The following is a 12,952-nucleotide window of genomic DNA, read 5'->3' as shown; positions in this document are numbered from 1 at the left end:
ATTGTGATCTGGCGAAATAAAGAACAGCAGTCAAAGTTTCACGTGTGTTTACAAACCATTGTTGTCTGTGTTGGATAATAGTATTTGGGTCTATCAAAGCAAAAGTATGGAAACGTTCAACTCACAACCCGGATTTTGTCCAGTATGTGGGTCCATCCTACCACCTTTAAATACAGTGGGAAATGTTGCTTGCTATAACTGCAAAAAAGAATTTCCTCCAGATGGTGAATCTAACTGTGCATTTATTAATTCTATTCGGATTATCAAAAACATACTTTACTTTTTATCAGTTTTTGGAGCACAAGAAGTTGAATTTATCATACACTTCAATAATTACGATCCTGAAAAGGTATTTGGCAAAACTAAAAGCAGTTCGGATGATGAAGCGGATGGACCTGTTGTTGAACGCAAATGCTCAAAATGTGGTCACATGCAAATGTCTTACGCTACGTTACAACTTCGTTCTGCCGATGAGGGGCAAACCGTGTTCTTCACATGTCTCAAATGCAAGTAAGTTCAACGTGTGCCCAAACATATATGTAACATATTAATGTATCACCTCAATTACAGGTTTAAGGAATCGGAAAACTCATAAGCAGAATAATGTTTCTACTCCTAGATTTTAAAAGCCTATCAGTTGATTTTTTATTTTCATGTGCAATACATGCACGTTATTATTTGATATTAAATGCTACGATTAATAATTTCAATATATCATTAATTGGCAGGCCATTTTCGTTATTTAGCTTTATTTTGTTCTTGATGTAATTCATCACTGTCTCCTTCCTCAGAGTCTTCATCGCTTACTTCATAGTCTTCATCATCGTCACTATCATTTTCCTGGGTGTAACTAGAACCTGCACCATAAGCCCCTCCGCTATAATACGAATACCCTCCATATTCGTCATCACTGTCCATCGCCCCGCCTTGCTGTTGCCGTCCGAACTTATGCGACCTTGTTGACATACTCAAGTCCTTTGTGACTGATGTGTCGTAATTACATTTCGGACAGGGAATGGCTTTATTCTTGTCGTATTTAAATCCCTTCCTTCGTACATGATCCTCGCAATAACATGTTTTACAACGCAAGCAAGAATATTGTCCAAGTCGGTTACAACTCTGGCATTTGAAATTTTCAGATTCGAGGACCTGACATGACGCTTGATGCTCAAATTGATCGTCTTCACATAGGAATCCATCACAAAATGAGCATTTGAATATACGACCGCCATGTTCCCAAACTCCTCGCTCGCATTCGAGACAATTCGCGTTTTGCAAAGGACAAGTGCAAGCATGTGTTTGGAGACATTTTCGCCCATGGCAAACCCAAGCTTCACAGAAGTCGCAAATTGCGCCAACCATGCCAAGCCCAGTTGTGTACACTCCTGGATGTTTTACAACGCAATCGCCGGTTTTCAGCATACACTTTACCTTGCCGCAATGAGCACAAATTGGTAAGCGCTGGAGGCTCTGACAAAAATAACAAAAAGCCCTACTCTTTTGCTTTTTCTCACACTTCTCGCACTCCATGGGTGCGTTACAAGGCATATCAGCAAGAGAAGTCTCACGGCTCCGTATTTCCTTAAGACGTAATTTCTGCTTTTCAGCTTTTTTCCTTTGGCCCGTTTTCTTTTTTGGCATTTTTTAGATTTTTCTTACACAAATGCCACCTGAGCAATTTATTAAATAACCTATTACTTGCGATTTGCGATGGACAAGTTTGTACTTCCATATCGACCACTTTATCGACTAAAACGGCGATCTGTTCTATTGTGAATTGAATACCATCATGACAGTGTCTGTGAATTATATACCAGAAAGTGGCGCCTTCCGAAAAAGCTGCTTTATTTTTGGCGAAATTGAAAAAGAAACAAACCTTTGTAAGGAAATGTATTCACATGCAAATGTATGTGAGCACAGAAACACAAAAACACAGCAACATTTGTGATGAATTGCTTAATTTCTTTGCTTTTTATTTTATTAAAAACATACATATCTAGTATTACTTTTACCATAAATTAATTATTTTTGCAGAACAAAGTTTTCATTAAAAGTACATACCTACATTTATTATCTATATATATATAAGAGAAAGACATGCTAGTTACACTATTTATAACTCGAGAACGGCTGAACCGATTTGGCTGAAAATTAGTGGAGAGGTAGCTTAGAACCAGGACACGGACATAGGATACTTTTTATCCCGTTCGAACGCGTTTTCCTGAAGTCACTATAAAATGTGGTATAACAAAAACGCATCTGATATGGAATAACAAAACGCAAATGACAGCTAAACGTAATTTTGTCTATGGTTAAGTAGAAAATTTGATAATATAAATTTTGTCAGAAATATATAATCACAGTAATTTGTATTCTCTTTGAATCATCATTATCAATACCGCGACCAAGACGATCGTATCTTTCCCGACAAAGCCGTAATGCAAGAAGGATACGAAACAAATCATCGAATCTATGGCGCTATGTGGAGAAATTTCAGCTGACAACAAACATGAGAGTAGCATTACTTAATGATACATCTACTGAAGATTTCTCTGAGCAATTACTGACTATCGGTAATGGTCGAGTACCTGTCGACGAATCGAGCGGATTGATTTCGTTTCCTCAGAATTTCTGTAACTTTGTCTCATCGAAAGACGAACTTATCAATAAAGTATTCGCAAACATCATTAAAAACTACAAAAATAATGAATGGTTGAGTGAGCGAGCAATTTTAGCGGCTAAAAATAAAGATGTAGATGACCTAAACTACATAATTCAAAATGATATCATTGGAACAATGCATTCGTTCAAATCGATTGACTGTGTAGAAAATGAAGATGAAGCCACCAACTATCCAATTGAATTTTTAAGCTCCTTGGATGTCCCTGGCTTACCACCGCACAATTTAATCCATGATGTTACGGGTTCTTCAAATTAACCTTCAGCACTCAAAGGTTGCGTCCGCCAACCTCATAATCCACCTGGCCAAAGGTGTCCATTGTCCTGATTCAAGAACCATGGGTATCACATGGACTTGTGTGCGGACTAAGGACTCAAAAATATAAACTGATGTATGCTCGCAACAAAGGTAATCCTAGAGCGTGCGTACTAATAAGAAAAGGGATAAATGCTTTCATGTTCTCTAATTACAGCGACACCGACAAGTGGCTATCTTCCTGTTACCTCGCACATGACCATGAGGAGCTACCGAGATTAATATTGAAAGATCTGGTAGCGCAGGCGCAAAAGCTTGGCGCAAAGCTAATTATTGGTGCGGATGTAAATGCGCATCACGAGATATGAGGCAGTACTGATTCTAACGCTAGAGGTGAGTGTCTCTTTGATTATCTGATAGGAACTAAACTACAGATTTGCAATAAAGGTAATAAACCTACTTTTGTCATTAGTAATAGACAGGAAGTGTTAGACGCTACTTTTGCTTTTGACTCCGTTATTAACAGAATTAGGAACTGGAAAGTTTTGGAAGAACATTCCTTCTCTGATCATAGATATATCTCGTTTGAGGTTAGTAAAAATCTACCGAAACCTAAGCCTGGTAGAAATATCAGAAAAACAGACTGAGAAAAGTGTATAGATTGTATCGGGGTTACCCTAGGAACATGTCCATCTGTGGTACCACAAAGCATAGAAGGACTAGAAAATTTGGTTGACAAGATTACCTACAACATGAATGCTGCCTTGGCGGAAGCCTGTCCCATAAGAAGACTGAGGGGTAAACCCAAGCCTAAGTGGTGGACGGTTGAACTAAGCAAGCTTCAAAAAACAAGCAGAAGCGCTTTTAATGAGGCAAAGAAAACACGTCTCGATGAAGATTGGAAAGGCTATAAAGATGCTCTGAGAATCTACAAGAAGGAAATCAGAAATGCCCAAAGGCAATCTTGGAAATCCTTTTGTGAAGAGGTTGAGGGGGCAACTGAGGCCTCCAGACTTCGTAAGATTTTAGCGAGAAGCCCTCAAAATTGGGAACTGCTACAGAAAAGTGATGGTACTTTCAGTACAATGTAAAGAGTCTTTAGAACTTTTACTCGACACTCATTTTCCAGGCTGCTCAGACATTACTGGGCACGACATGGAAGATACAGTACACTGTCGTGAAGTCAGAATAGATGCTATATCTGAAACCTTTTAAATCACCGGGCCCAGATGATATTTACCCGGTGGAACTGCAAAAGGCCGCCGGATATCTAGCACACGGGCTACTAGCAATCTTCAAAGGTTGCTTTCTCTACGGTCATATACCTCTTAGGTGGAGACAACTCAAAATTGTTTTCATTTCTAAAAGCTGGTAGAAACTCACATACCCATCCAAAAGACTTAAGACCGATATCTCTCTCCTCCTTCCTATTGAAAACTTTGGAGAGGTTGATAGAATTTCACTTAAGTCTAACTATAGATAGAAATCTTATCTCTACGTCACAACATGCCTACACGAAAGGGAAATCGGTAGAGACAGCTCTACATAACCTTATTTACACGGCAGAGAGTTCACTGCACAAACAGGAATTTACTTTAGCCGCTTTCCTTAATATTGAAGGGGCCTTTAACAATGTTGAAGGGGGGGCCAATTACTGCAGCACTCACTGATCTTAGGGAGGGAACCGGGCTTGGTAGGCTTCATTGGCAAAATGCTAAATAGCAGAATCATTGAAGCGGAACTAGGAAAATCGGTGCTCAGGAGATTGGTAAGTAGAGGTACACCGCAAGGTGGAGTCCTCTCACCGTTTTTATGGAACGCAGTTGTAAATAAACTTTTGTTAATACTGGAATCGGTGGGCTGTAAGGTGATAGCTTACGCCGATGATGTTGTTATTGCTGTCTCAGGAAAGTGTGGTCTAGGAGTCAACCCAGACAAAACACAACTCATATTGTTCACGAGGAAACACAGAATCCCTCAGCTAAGTCCAATTATGCTCAAAGGGGAAGCTCTTGTGATTTCGGAAGGAACCAAGTACTTGGGACTTAACATAGATAGGAAACTGACTTGGAAGTCAAACACCTTAGAAAGAGTCAGGAAAGCGAACCTAGCTTTTTATGCTTGTAAGAGAGCTTTAGGTAAGACCTGGGGAATTAAACCTAAGGTTGCTCATTGGCTCTACACTGCTGTCGTCAGACCCATTCTTCTATATGGAAATGTTGTCTGGTGGTGTGCTATGCAGAAAAAAACCTATTCTAATTTATTGAATAAGGTGCAGATATCAGCGGAACTAGCAATATGTGGCGCCATGAAAACCACGCCATCCATGGCTTTGGACATCATGCTACATCTGCCACCCCAGATCTCTTCTGCAAATACTCAGCGGCCTGCGCTGCTTTAAAGCTCAAAGCGAGCTCACAATGGAGAACTGTCACACATGGACATTCAACCATTTTAGACTCCTACACGGATATACCCAGTGACTGTGATTATCACCCTCCCATTCTTTGCTTCGAAAGGAATTTCCTAATGAAAATCCCTTCTAGACTGGAATGGCTTGAAGAAGATCCAACACCCAACACACCCGTTAAGATCTACACGGACGGATCCAAAATGGATACCGGTGTAGGATCAGGGTTATTTTGCGAAGGGCTTTTTATTAGTGAAATTTTTAAATTACCGGATCACTCTAGCGTTTTCCAAGCGGAAATAAACGCTATTCATGAAGCCTTAAAATGGTTAAAGATAAACAGAATATCATCAACGGATATCTGCATTCTATCAGACAGCCAAGCTGCCCTACGAGTCCTGGATGCACTCCAAACAACATCAAGGAGTGTCTTACGTTGTCGCCAATCTCTAAATGAGATGGCCAAACAATATCGTATAATATTATGCTGGGTCCCAGGCCACAGAGATATACCAGGGAACTGTAGGGCAGACCAACTTGCAAGAGAAGGTACCTATATGCCAGACATAAGTAATTTTTTGGAGATACCTCTCGCAACTTGTAAGCTACTCATTAAGGACGCACTAATCAATTCTGCAAATCAGAGATGGATTAGCGCTAACACCTGCGAAACTGCTAGGCAAACATGGCCAAGGCTAAATTTACGTCGGTCCAAGAGTATTATAAAACTGAGTAGACTTCAAATCAGGACCTTAGTAGGGGCCCTCACAGGACATTGTCTCATAGGAAATCATGCAAGGAGATTAGGCGTATACACGCATGATTTCTGTCGTAGCTGCAGAAATGAGGAGGAATTGGAAACAATTCAACACCTTTTTTTGCACATGCCCGGCTCTAGCCAGAAGCAGAAACCGATTTTTAAAATCCTACTTCTTAACGAATATAGATAACCTATACACTTTAGGTATCAACAACCTTTTACGCTTTGTCAAAAGCTCAGGATGGTTCAATATGGAAAGAGAAATGTAGCCCAGCCCCCGTGGCTCACAACGGGCCCATTCCGTGGTCTAAGTGGCATCGTTGTCTCTATGTGCGATGCGGCTGCCAAACCTACCTACCTACCTAATTGATGAACAATTTGATTTACGCGACGATACTCAAAGGAAAATTCGAAGGTAAAGAAGTTCTCATTCCGAGGATCCTGATGATGCCAACCGATTTTCCGTTTGAGTTTAAAAGACATCAATTTCCGATCCGTCTTGCATTTGCCATGACCATTAACAATTCACAAGGCCAATCCTTGAAAGTTTGTGGTCTGAATCTAGAAAATCAATGTTTCTCACATGGTCAATTATATGTGGCATGTTCACGGGTCGGAAAACTAGCTGCGTTGTTTGTTCTTGAATCTGATAATAAAACAAAAAAAAGAGTGCAATCTATTAAAGCTTCATTGAAATACTTGATTAATAAAAAAATTAACTTAACAAAATCAAAAATCTGTCTTTTTATTGTCTCTAGGGCGGAACAAAGTTCGCCGGGTCAGCTAGTAATAAATAAATACGAAATTTAAAACATAAAAATTAGAATTTGGCTATACATATTTGGTGAAAAGTAATAAATTTTAATATTCTTAGTGAAATTAGTTTTTACCTAAAGCCTTAAAATGAATTAGAAGAATGTTTCAATAAGAGCAAACTCAGAGAATATTGTAGAAATGTAAATAAAATGTATCATTTTTTTTTTTTAATTTTTGTTACATGGGAAGTAAATAGGTTATTCCCGGTTTCCATTAAAATCGTATAATATTTAAGTCAGACCACATGAAATTACTTCATACTCCTTTTATACTACACCAAACTTGGACTTATTTTTCCCCTTTCTGCTACTTTAATGCATGCGACATTAAGGCCACATGGTGAATTCAAACTGATTTCACCATGTATTATTACACCATAGGCCTCGACTAGCATCGTTTAATTCTACATGCCATAGATGCTACATGCATCTCTTTATGTTTTGTTTAGATTACCAATCAAGAAAAATACTTAAGGAGATCCGAGAAACAAGTTTGAAGAAATAATACATTATTTTATTTTAGCTTTGGGCACTTAATTAATTTGTTAAAAAGAAAACTCAATATGTCGTCCTCTGTGCACTGCCAATTGTGGATGGGAAGTGTAAGTAAAGCAAAAAAAAGTGTAATTCTAAATACAAAGGTACTTGTAATTATATTTACTAGTTGGAGCCATACATGACCGAAAACTTTATAATCGCTGCGTTTCGGAAAATGGGAGAGGAACCTACGACAGTGCGCTTAATGAGAAACAAATACACCGGCGAGCCTGCCGGCTACTGCTTTGTCAACTTTGCCACAGATGAGAGTGCCATGGATGCGATGCATAAACTTAATGGCAAACCAATACCTGGAACTAATCCAATCGTTCGCTTCAGATTAAATAGCGCCAGCAATTCGTATAAACTACCCGGGAATGAGCGAGAATTCAGTGTATGGGTGGGTGACTTAAGCTCAGATGTTGATGATTATCAGTTGTATAAGGTTTTTTCTACAAAATATACCTCTATCAAAACCGCTAAAGTCATTTTGGATAGCTCGGGATTTTCGAAAGGCTATGGCTTCGTAAGATTTGGAATTGAAGATGAACAGAAATCTGCTTTATATGATATGAACGGATACATTGGATTAGGCACAAAACCTATTAAAATTTGCAACGCTGTGCCAAAACCAAAGAATGAGCTGGGCGTTGCTCTTGGTACAACTAGTAATTATGGTTATGGCGGTGGTGGTATTGGCGGTGCCTCGACCACTGCAGCAGTAAGTGCGGACTATTCACAATATTATGATCCAACAAGCACATATTGGCAGAATTACAACTCTTGGCAAGGATACTATGATCAAAGTGGCGCAGGGGCTATGACAGATCCAAACAACACTTACTATCAACAATCAATGGCTCAGTCGCATGCAAATCCGCAAACATTGGCTCAGCATGCAGAAGCGTGGAGCGCCCAACGCACAGCTCAATACGAGCAACAAGCAGCAGCTGCTGCCGCAACCAGTGTACCCAACGTCAATGAGGATGATGACTATGCTTTAGTAGAGCACAAGTATACTTTAGATATTGAGAAGCTGAATCGGGAGACATTGGATGCCGATCGGCTACTGTATGACGCCCTTGAAAGTTCAAAATGGCTACCACTTGAGCAATTAGAAACATACTAACCAAACTAAATATATTAACATGGACATCTTCAGCATTTCTTGTTTGGTATAATTGTAAATTTTATAAAAATTTCACTCTCTTCCAAGATCGGGATCACAAAAGTTAGGCTTGTGTCGTAAGCTTTTTTTATTTAAAAGATTTTTAATTGGAAATAAAAATGGATTTTTAACTCTTTGTGTACATACTTAGATTATTATAAAGTTGTATGTATGTTTATTTGCGCGTTAACGATTATAGCGTTTAAATACAAAGTTCAATTTTGGAACAATTATTATACTTTTCGTATTGCAATATGCCAAGCCTGAGGACGAAAAAAAACACATATATAAACTTTAATATATTGTTCTTTCTTTCCTTAGAACAGTTTTTTTTTACACTATTTTTTTTAATTTTGTGCTTCTAATAAGTTAAATTAAAAGATTTTCTAATTGCTAAGTTAAATGGAAGTGTATTCAAATACATTTCTACTCAAACTTTGGCTTGGACCGATTTAAAATACAAATCTGAAATAACCTTGGACCAAGTCATATAGACTTATAAAAATAAATATTTCCAGATACGATCTATATTAGTTCTGCATACGTTCTTAGAGCCTAAGAAATTCATTTGGCTTTTTTCGATTCCTTTTTTTTATTTGTTCCACTGATAGTGCCAGATCCTTCTTTACTCTCTTTTTTCTCAGGTTTCTCCTCGGGATGATCTTCGTAACTGCAATAAAAAATCATGACTTATTAACGCTTGCTGAGAAACTAACCACAAACTTACGCAAAAAGTGTCTTTAATTCGCCACGTACTAAAGCTACCAGTAATGGAGTTCCCATACAGGCGGGAACCAGGTAAAGCAATGCAGGCTGCGCGTGTTTAAAAACGTGCATTACGAATATAGTGGCCAAGAGTCCAAGAAAATATGCTACTAGCGTAGAATAGAAATAAATGCGGCTCTTGCGCTTGGAGCTGTGGTCGAAGCGTAGAAGTAATGCTATAAAAATTCCAGGTATTACTATGTCACCCAGGCCCAACATAGCAAAATTGGTTCCACTTAAGCCATTTGTTGGTAAATCTTGTGGGAAAACTAATTTGATTGGTGCCTCAAAACTTCTTGCTACTGTAACCATCACGTTTGTTCCAAATACCCAGAAAATATCATAGAAGAATAAGCCACTTAACAGTATACAACCAGTTACAATGTTATTGAGATGAAGTAGTTCTACTCCGTTCACGGCAAAAGCTAATCCGAACATGTTATTAGCAATCCAATGTTTTTTGTATAAATACCACACGCCAATTAAAGACGAAATAGCCAAGCAAATGATATCATGCGTTGAAAACTTGTAGTTTATAATGTCTTCTTTGTGCTTGCCCTCTCCTTTTGTGAAATGCATATGAAAAGGTATTTTCGGTACTGCTGTAGGCATAAGTGAATTTACAATGGGACTTAGAAGATGCGCTAAGGCTATCACACCCAAGCAGAAGAAATATCCAGTGAGTAGAAGATTTATATGATCTTTAGAAAAAATTTTAAAGAACATGTAAAGACCAAAGAGAGCGGCCGAGGCGATCACCGGGAAAAACATCGCATCTCTTTTAGTCATGGTTTCCGCCTTTTCGCCAGTCACCTGGAAATCAAGACAATGTAAATGAAAGAAATGCATACATTTTTGAGCAGTCATAAATACACTAAAATGGAACAGGAACAAATTGCTTTTTAAATAACAATGAAACATTACTTTATATGCGTCTATTATAGTCGGCCGCCGTAGCTGAATGGATGGGTGCATACCTGCCATTCGGAGTACGTACGTTCAAACATATATTTAGTTGGCGCTTCTACTTTCCACTGTTCAAGTAGCCGCTACGGGAGTAGTAGTAGCGCAACAAAAGTGAGGGTACTAGCGCTAGCTGGAGTATACATGAATAATCTCATAAATAGCGCTCCGGCCGATTCCAAATTCTCTGCTACTACTCCAACTACACAGAGTACTGAAAAAATTTTTTTAACTAGCACTCTGAGCTACTAGCAGTAGCGAAACGTAGCTTAATGGGCATCTGCATTATGAAATATTTTATATTTAGTGTTTTGTACTTGCCTTTTTAAGCTTGTGCAATTTGACAGAACGCATTGAACCGAACACAATTGGGAGCATGGCCATTACTACCAAACTGCCGTAAGCTACCACAATGCCTTCTGGTGTTGCTGGAACCTTTTCATTTGTTATGGTTTCACTGGTTGCGTTCTCCACGGCATCTTTTACGGCCTCCACAACAGTCTCTGCAACTTTCTCCGACATTTATCTTAGTTTGTATATTTCGTGTAACAATATTTTGCCAAAATGACCACGCATGCAATTGGAACCATATAGAAAGGAAAGTATTCTACCAGTTGTTGCACTAACTCTTCTTCTTAACAACACAGTAAATGATGTGTCAAAATAGGTTGGTACTTCTGTGAAAACGTGTCAGCAAAAGCAGGATGCCAGACTATATTATGGCATTCCCATGGCAGCCTGTTCTACGTTACCGGAATGACTCGGGTTTTTCCCGACCAAGGGCTGCCGCCCCAGTAAACTAGCCCTGTCTAGTGTACCGTGTCCTACCCCCAATCTTTCGTCACAGGAGCAACTCATTGCAGCTAGTTTGCTCCAAATACTTCTCTTCCGGGCTGGCATCGAACCCAACCCCGGACCAGAGGTATTCTACTGCTGCATTTGCCACAAACGGCTCCACCCGAACTCCACCTCGGTTAGGTGTAATCAGTGCAACGGGTGGTGCCATCTTAAGACCTGCTAAGGCCTTAAGACACACAGGGAGTGGTCCACAAGGTATGTGGCCACGTGTTGCCACCGCTCACAGGCGGCCCCTGCCTCTACGGCTACACTGCCCTCAGTGCCGGCACATCACACTGCCGCCACCAACAACACCTCAACGGTAAGGAGCACCCACGAGCAACACAACTCCCTCTCTAACCCACAACCCTCCTGCTCCTACCCCAGTGCGGGGACAAACCAGCAGCTCTTGGTCCCCCGCACAGTCTGCTCCGTGTGTCAGACCGTAGTTCCTCGGAACTTGACAACTGTCCAATGCAATTCCTGCAGTGGCTGGTGCCATTTTCGGAGGTGCTCCGGCCTGCCCACCACCCGTGAGTGGACACGCGTCTACGTTGCCCCCTGCTGCAGAGCTCTACACCCGCAACCGCCCCCAGTGGCGCGGCCACCAGTCAACATCAGGTCACAACCTATTTTGCGGAACGCACAGCAGGACCAACGCAGACAACATCACGCATCCCTCACCCCCCGAGTTACGACAATACTCTCGCGAAGCTTCAAGCTATTGCAACTTAACTGCAACGGACTCACGGGCAAGATTGACGAAATAGTCGACTTCATGAACCGGTTTGGAATCAAGATAGCTGCGGTCCAGGAGACAAAACTGCACGCTAGCTCCCCCCTGGTTATCAGGGACGGCTACAATGTGCACAGAAAGGACCGCGAGCGAGACAAGGGTGGTGGCCTAGTGTTCATAGTACACCATTCAGTGCAGTATCGTCTTATTGATGAAGGCATCGACTGCAGGGACAGCACCTTAGAATGTCAAGGTATAGCTGTCCGGTCAGGCGATGCCGAGCTCGAAATATATATTATATTTACATACCTCCTGTCACCTGCTGGCCGCCAGGATATCTCCCTGATATTGGTGCGCTCATCAGGGGAGAAACCCGATTGGTAGTAGGTGACTTTAACGCGCATCACGATTTTTGGCATTCAAGCCTGCCAAATGATCGTAGGGGACAGCTATTGGCAGAGCAGATAGACGATTCGACGTTCAGCACTGTAACCGACGACGCCCCCACTAGGGTAGTGGGCAATTGCAGCAGCTCGCCTGACATAACAATTGCTAGCGCTTGTCTGATAAACAGCATAACCTGGAGACCTATGCTATCGCTTGCATCAGACCACTTGCCCATTATCATCTCGATCGAGAAACCTGCCGACTTTGTTTCCACGGACCACCGGTCATACATCAACTTTTACAAAGCTGATTGGACCAGATTCGCGAAATTTACTGAGGACATCTTCGCAGCCCTACCCACTCCCACCGATGTGCGCGCAGGCGAACGCGCATTCCGCAAGGCGATCACAGCGTCCCAATTTCCCAGCTGAAGCAGCCGTTCAGGCCGATCCCGGGGATCCTCGAATAAAGGACGTCAATTCGGAGATCCGGCAACTGGTAACCCAACACAAGCGGACCAAATGGGTAGAGCATCTGAAGTCCTGTAACTTCACCTCTGGTGTGAGCAAGCTCTGGTCCACCGCAAGGTCCCTGTCGAACCCGACGAAGCACAACGACAAGGTGGATATCGCCTTCAAC

General features: G+C 41.0%; 4 protein-coding genes across 4 annotated transcripts; 2 read left to right on the top strand and 2 right to left on the bottom strand.

Annotated features, from left to right (window-relative positions):
* On the top strand, window positions 1-732 carry LOC128864937 (DNA-directed RNA polymerase I subunit RPA12). The gene is made up of 3 exons (XM_054104720.1): window positions 1-224; window positions 291-510; window positions 571-732. The coding sequence occupies exons 1-3, from the start codon at window positions 107-109 to the stop codon at window positions 593-595; spliced, it is 363 nt and encodes a 120-aa protein (XP_053960695.1). The 5' UTR covers window positions 1-106; the 3' UTR covers window positions 596-732.
* On the bottom strand, window positions 638-1,737 carry LOC128864936 (zinc finger protein 330 homolog). Its single transcript, XM_054104719.1, has one exon. It carries the CDS (start codon window positions 1,639-1,641, stop codon window positions 739-741), a length of 903 nt encoding a protein of 300 aa, XP_053960694.1. The 5' UTR covers window positions 1,642-1,737; the 3' UTR covers window positions 638-738.
* Window positions 1,738-7,283: 5,546 nt separating this feature from the next.
* Window positions 7,284-9,295, top strand: LOC128863452 (tRNA selenocysteine 1-associated protein 1). The gene is made up of 2 exons (XM_054102613.1): window positions 7,284-7,522; window positions 7,585-9,295. The coding sequence occupies exons 1-2, from the start codon at window positions 7,484-7,486 to the stop codon at window positions 8,584-8,586; spliced, it is 1,041 nt and encodes a 346-aa protein (XP_053958588.1). The 5' UTR covers window positions 7,284-7,483; the 3' UTR covers window positions 8,587-9,295.
* LOC128863451 (minor histocompatibility antigen H13) lies at window positions 8,914-11,007 on the bottom strand. The gene is made up of 3 exons (XM_054102612.1): window positions 10,675-11,007; window positions 9,353-10,203; window positions 8,914-9,295 (listed from the first exon to the last, which is right to left on the bottom strand). Exons 1-3 carry the CDS (start codon window positions 10,873-10,875, stop codon window positions 9,190-9,192), a joined length of 1,158 nt encoding a protein of 385 aa, XP_053958587.1. The 5' UTR covers window positions 10,876-11,007; the 3' UTR covers window positions 8,914-9,189.
* Window positions 11,008-12,952: the final 1,945 nt, after the last annotated feature.

Source organism: Anastrepha ludens, chromosome 5 (genome assembly GCF_028408465.1).
Source record: "Anastrepha ludens isolate Willacy chromosome 5, idAnaLude1.1, whole genome shotgun sequence".
Classification (NCBI taxonomy): Eukaryota; Metazoa; Arthropoda; class Insecta; order Diptera; family Tephritidae; genus Anastrepha; species Anastrepha ludens.
Note: the sequence above shows the minus strand (reverse complement) of the source record. Positions and strands in the feature narration are given on the sequence as shown.

Excerpts from the sequence above, each read along its gene's own strand:
- LOC128864937 (XM_054104720.1), top strand. The coding sequence starts at position 107 with ATGGAAACGTTCAACTCACAACCCGGATTTTGTCCAGTATGTGGGTCC. Across the intron at positions 225-290 it reads AAAAGAATTTCCTCCAGATG|TTTTTGGAGCACAAGAAGTT; the intron begins GTGAATCTAACT and ends ACTTTTTATCAG. Across the intron at positions 511-570 it reads TTCACATGTCTCAAATGCAA|GTTTAAGGAATCGGAAAACT; the intron begins GTAAGTTCAACG and ends CCTCAATTACAG.
- LOC128864936 (XM_054104719.1), bottom strand. The coding sequence starts at position 1,641 with ATGCCAAAAAAGAAAACGGGCCAAAGGAAAAAAGCTGAAAAGCAGAAA.
- LOC128863452 (XM_054102613.1), top strand. The coding sequence starts at position 7,484 with ATGTCGTCCTCTGTGCACTGCCAATTGTGGATGGGAAGT. Across the intron at positions 7,523-7,584 it reads GCCAATTGTGGATGGGAAGT|TTGGAGCCATACATGACCGA; the intron begins GTAAGTAAAGCA and ends TATATTTACTAG.
- LOC128863451 (XM_054102612.1), bottom strand. The coding sequence starts at position 10,875 with ATGTCGGAGAAAGTTGCAGAGACTGTTGTGGAGGCCGTAAAAGATGCC. Across the intron at positions 10,204-10,674 it reads AATTGCACAAGCTTAAAAAG|GTGACTGGCGAAAAGGCGGA; the intron begins GCAAGTACAAAA and ends CTTGATTTCCAG. Across the intron at positions 9,296-9,352 it reads GAATTAAAGACACTTTTTGC|TTACGAAGATCATCCCGAGG; the intron begins GTAAGTTTGTGG and ends TTTTTATTGCAG.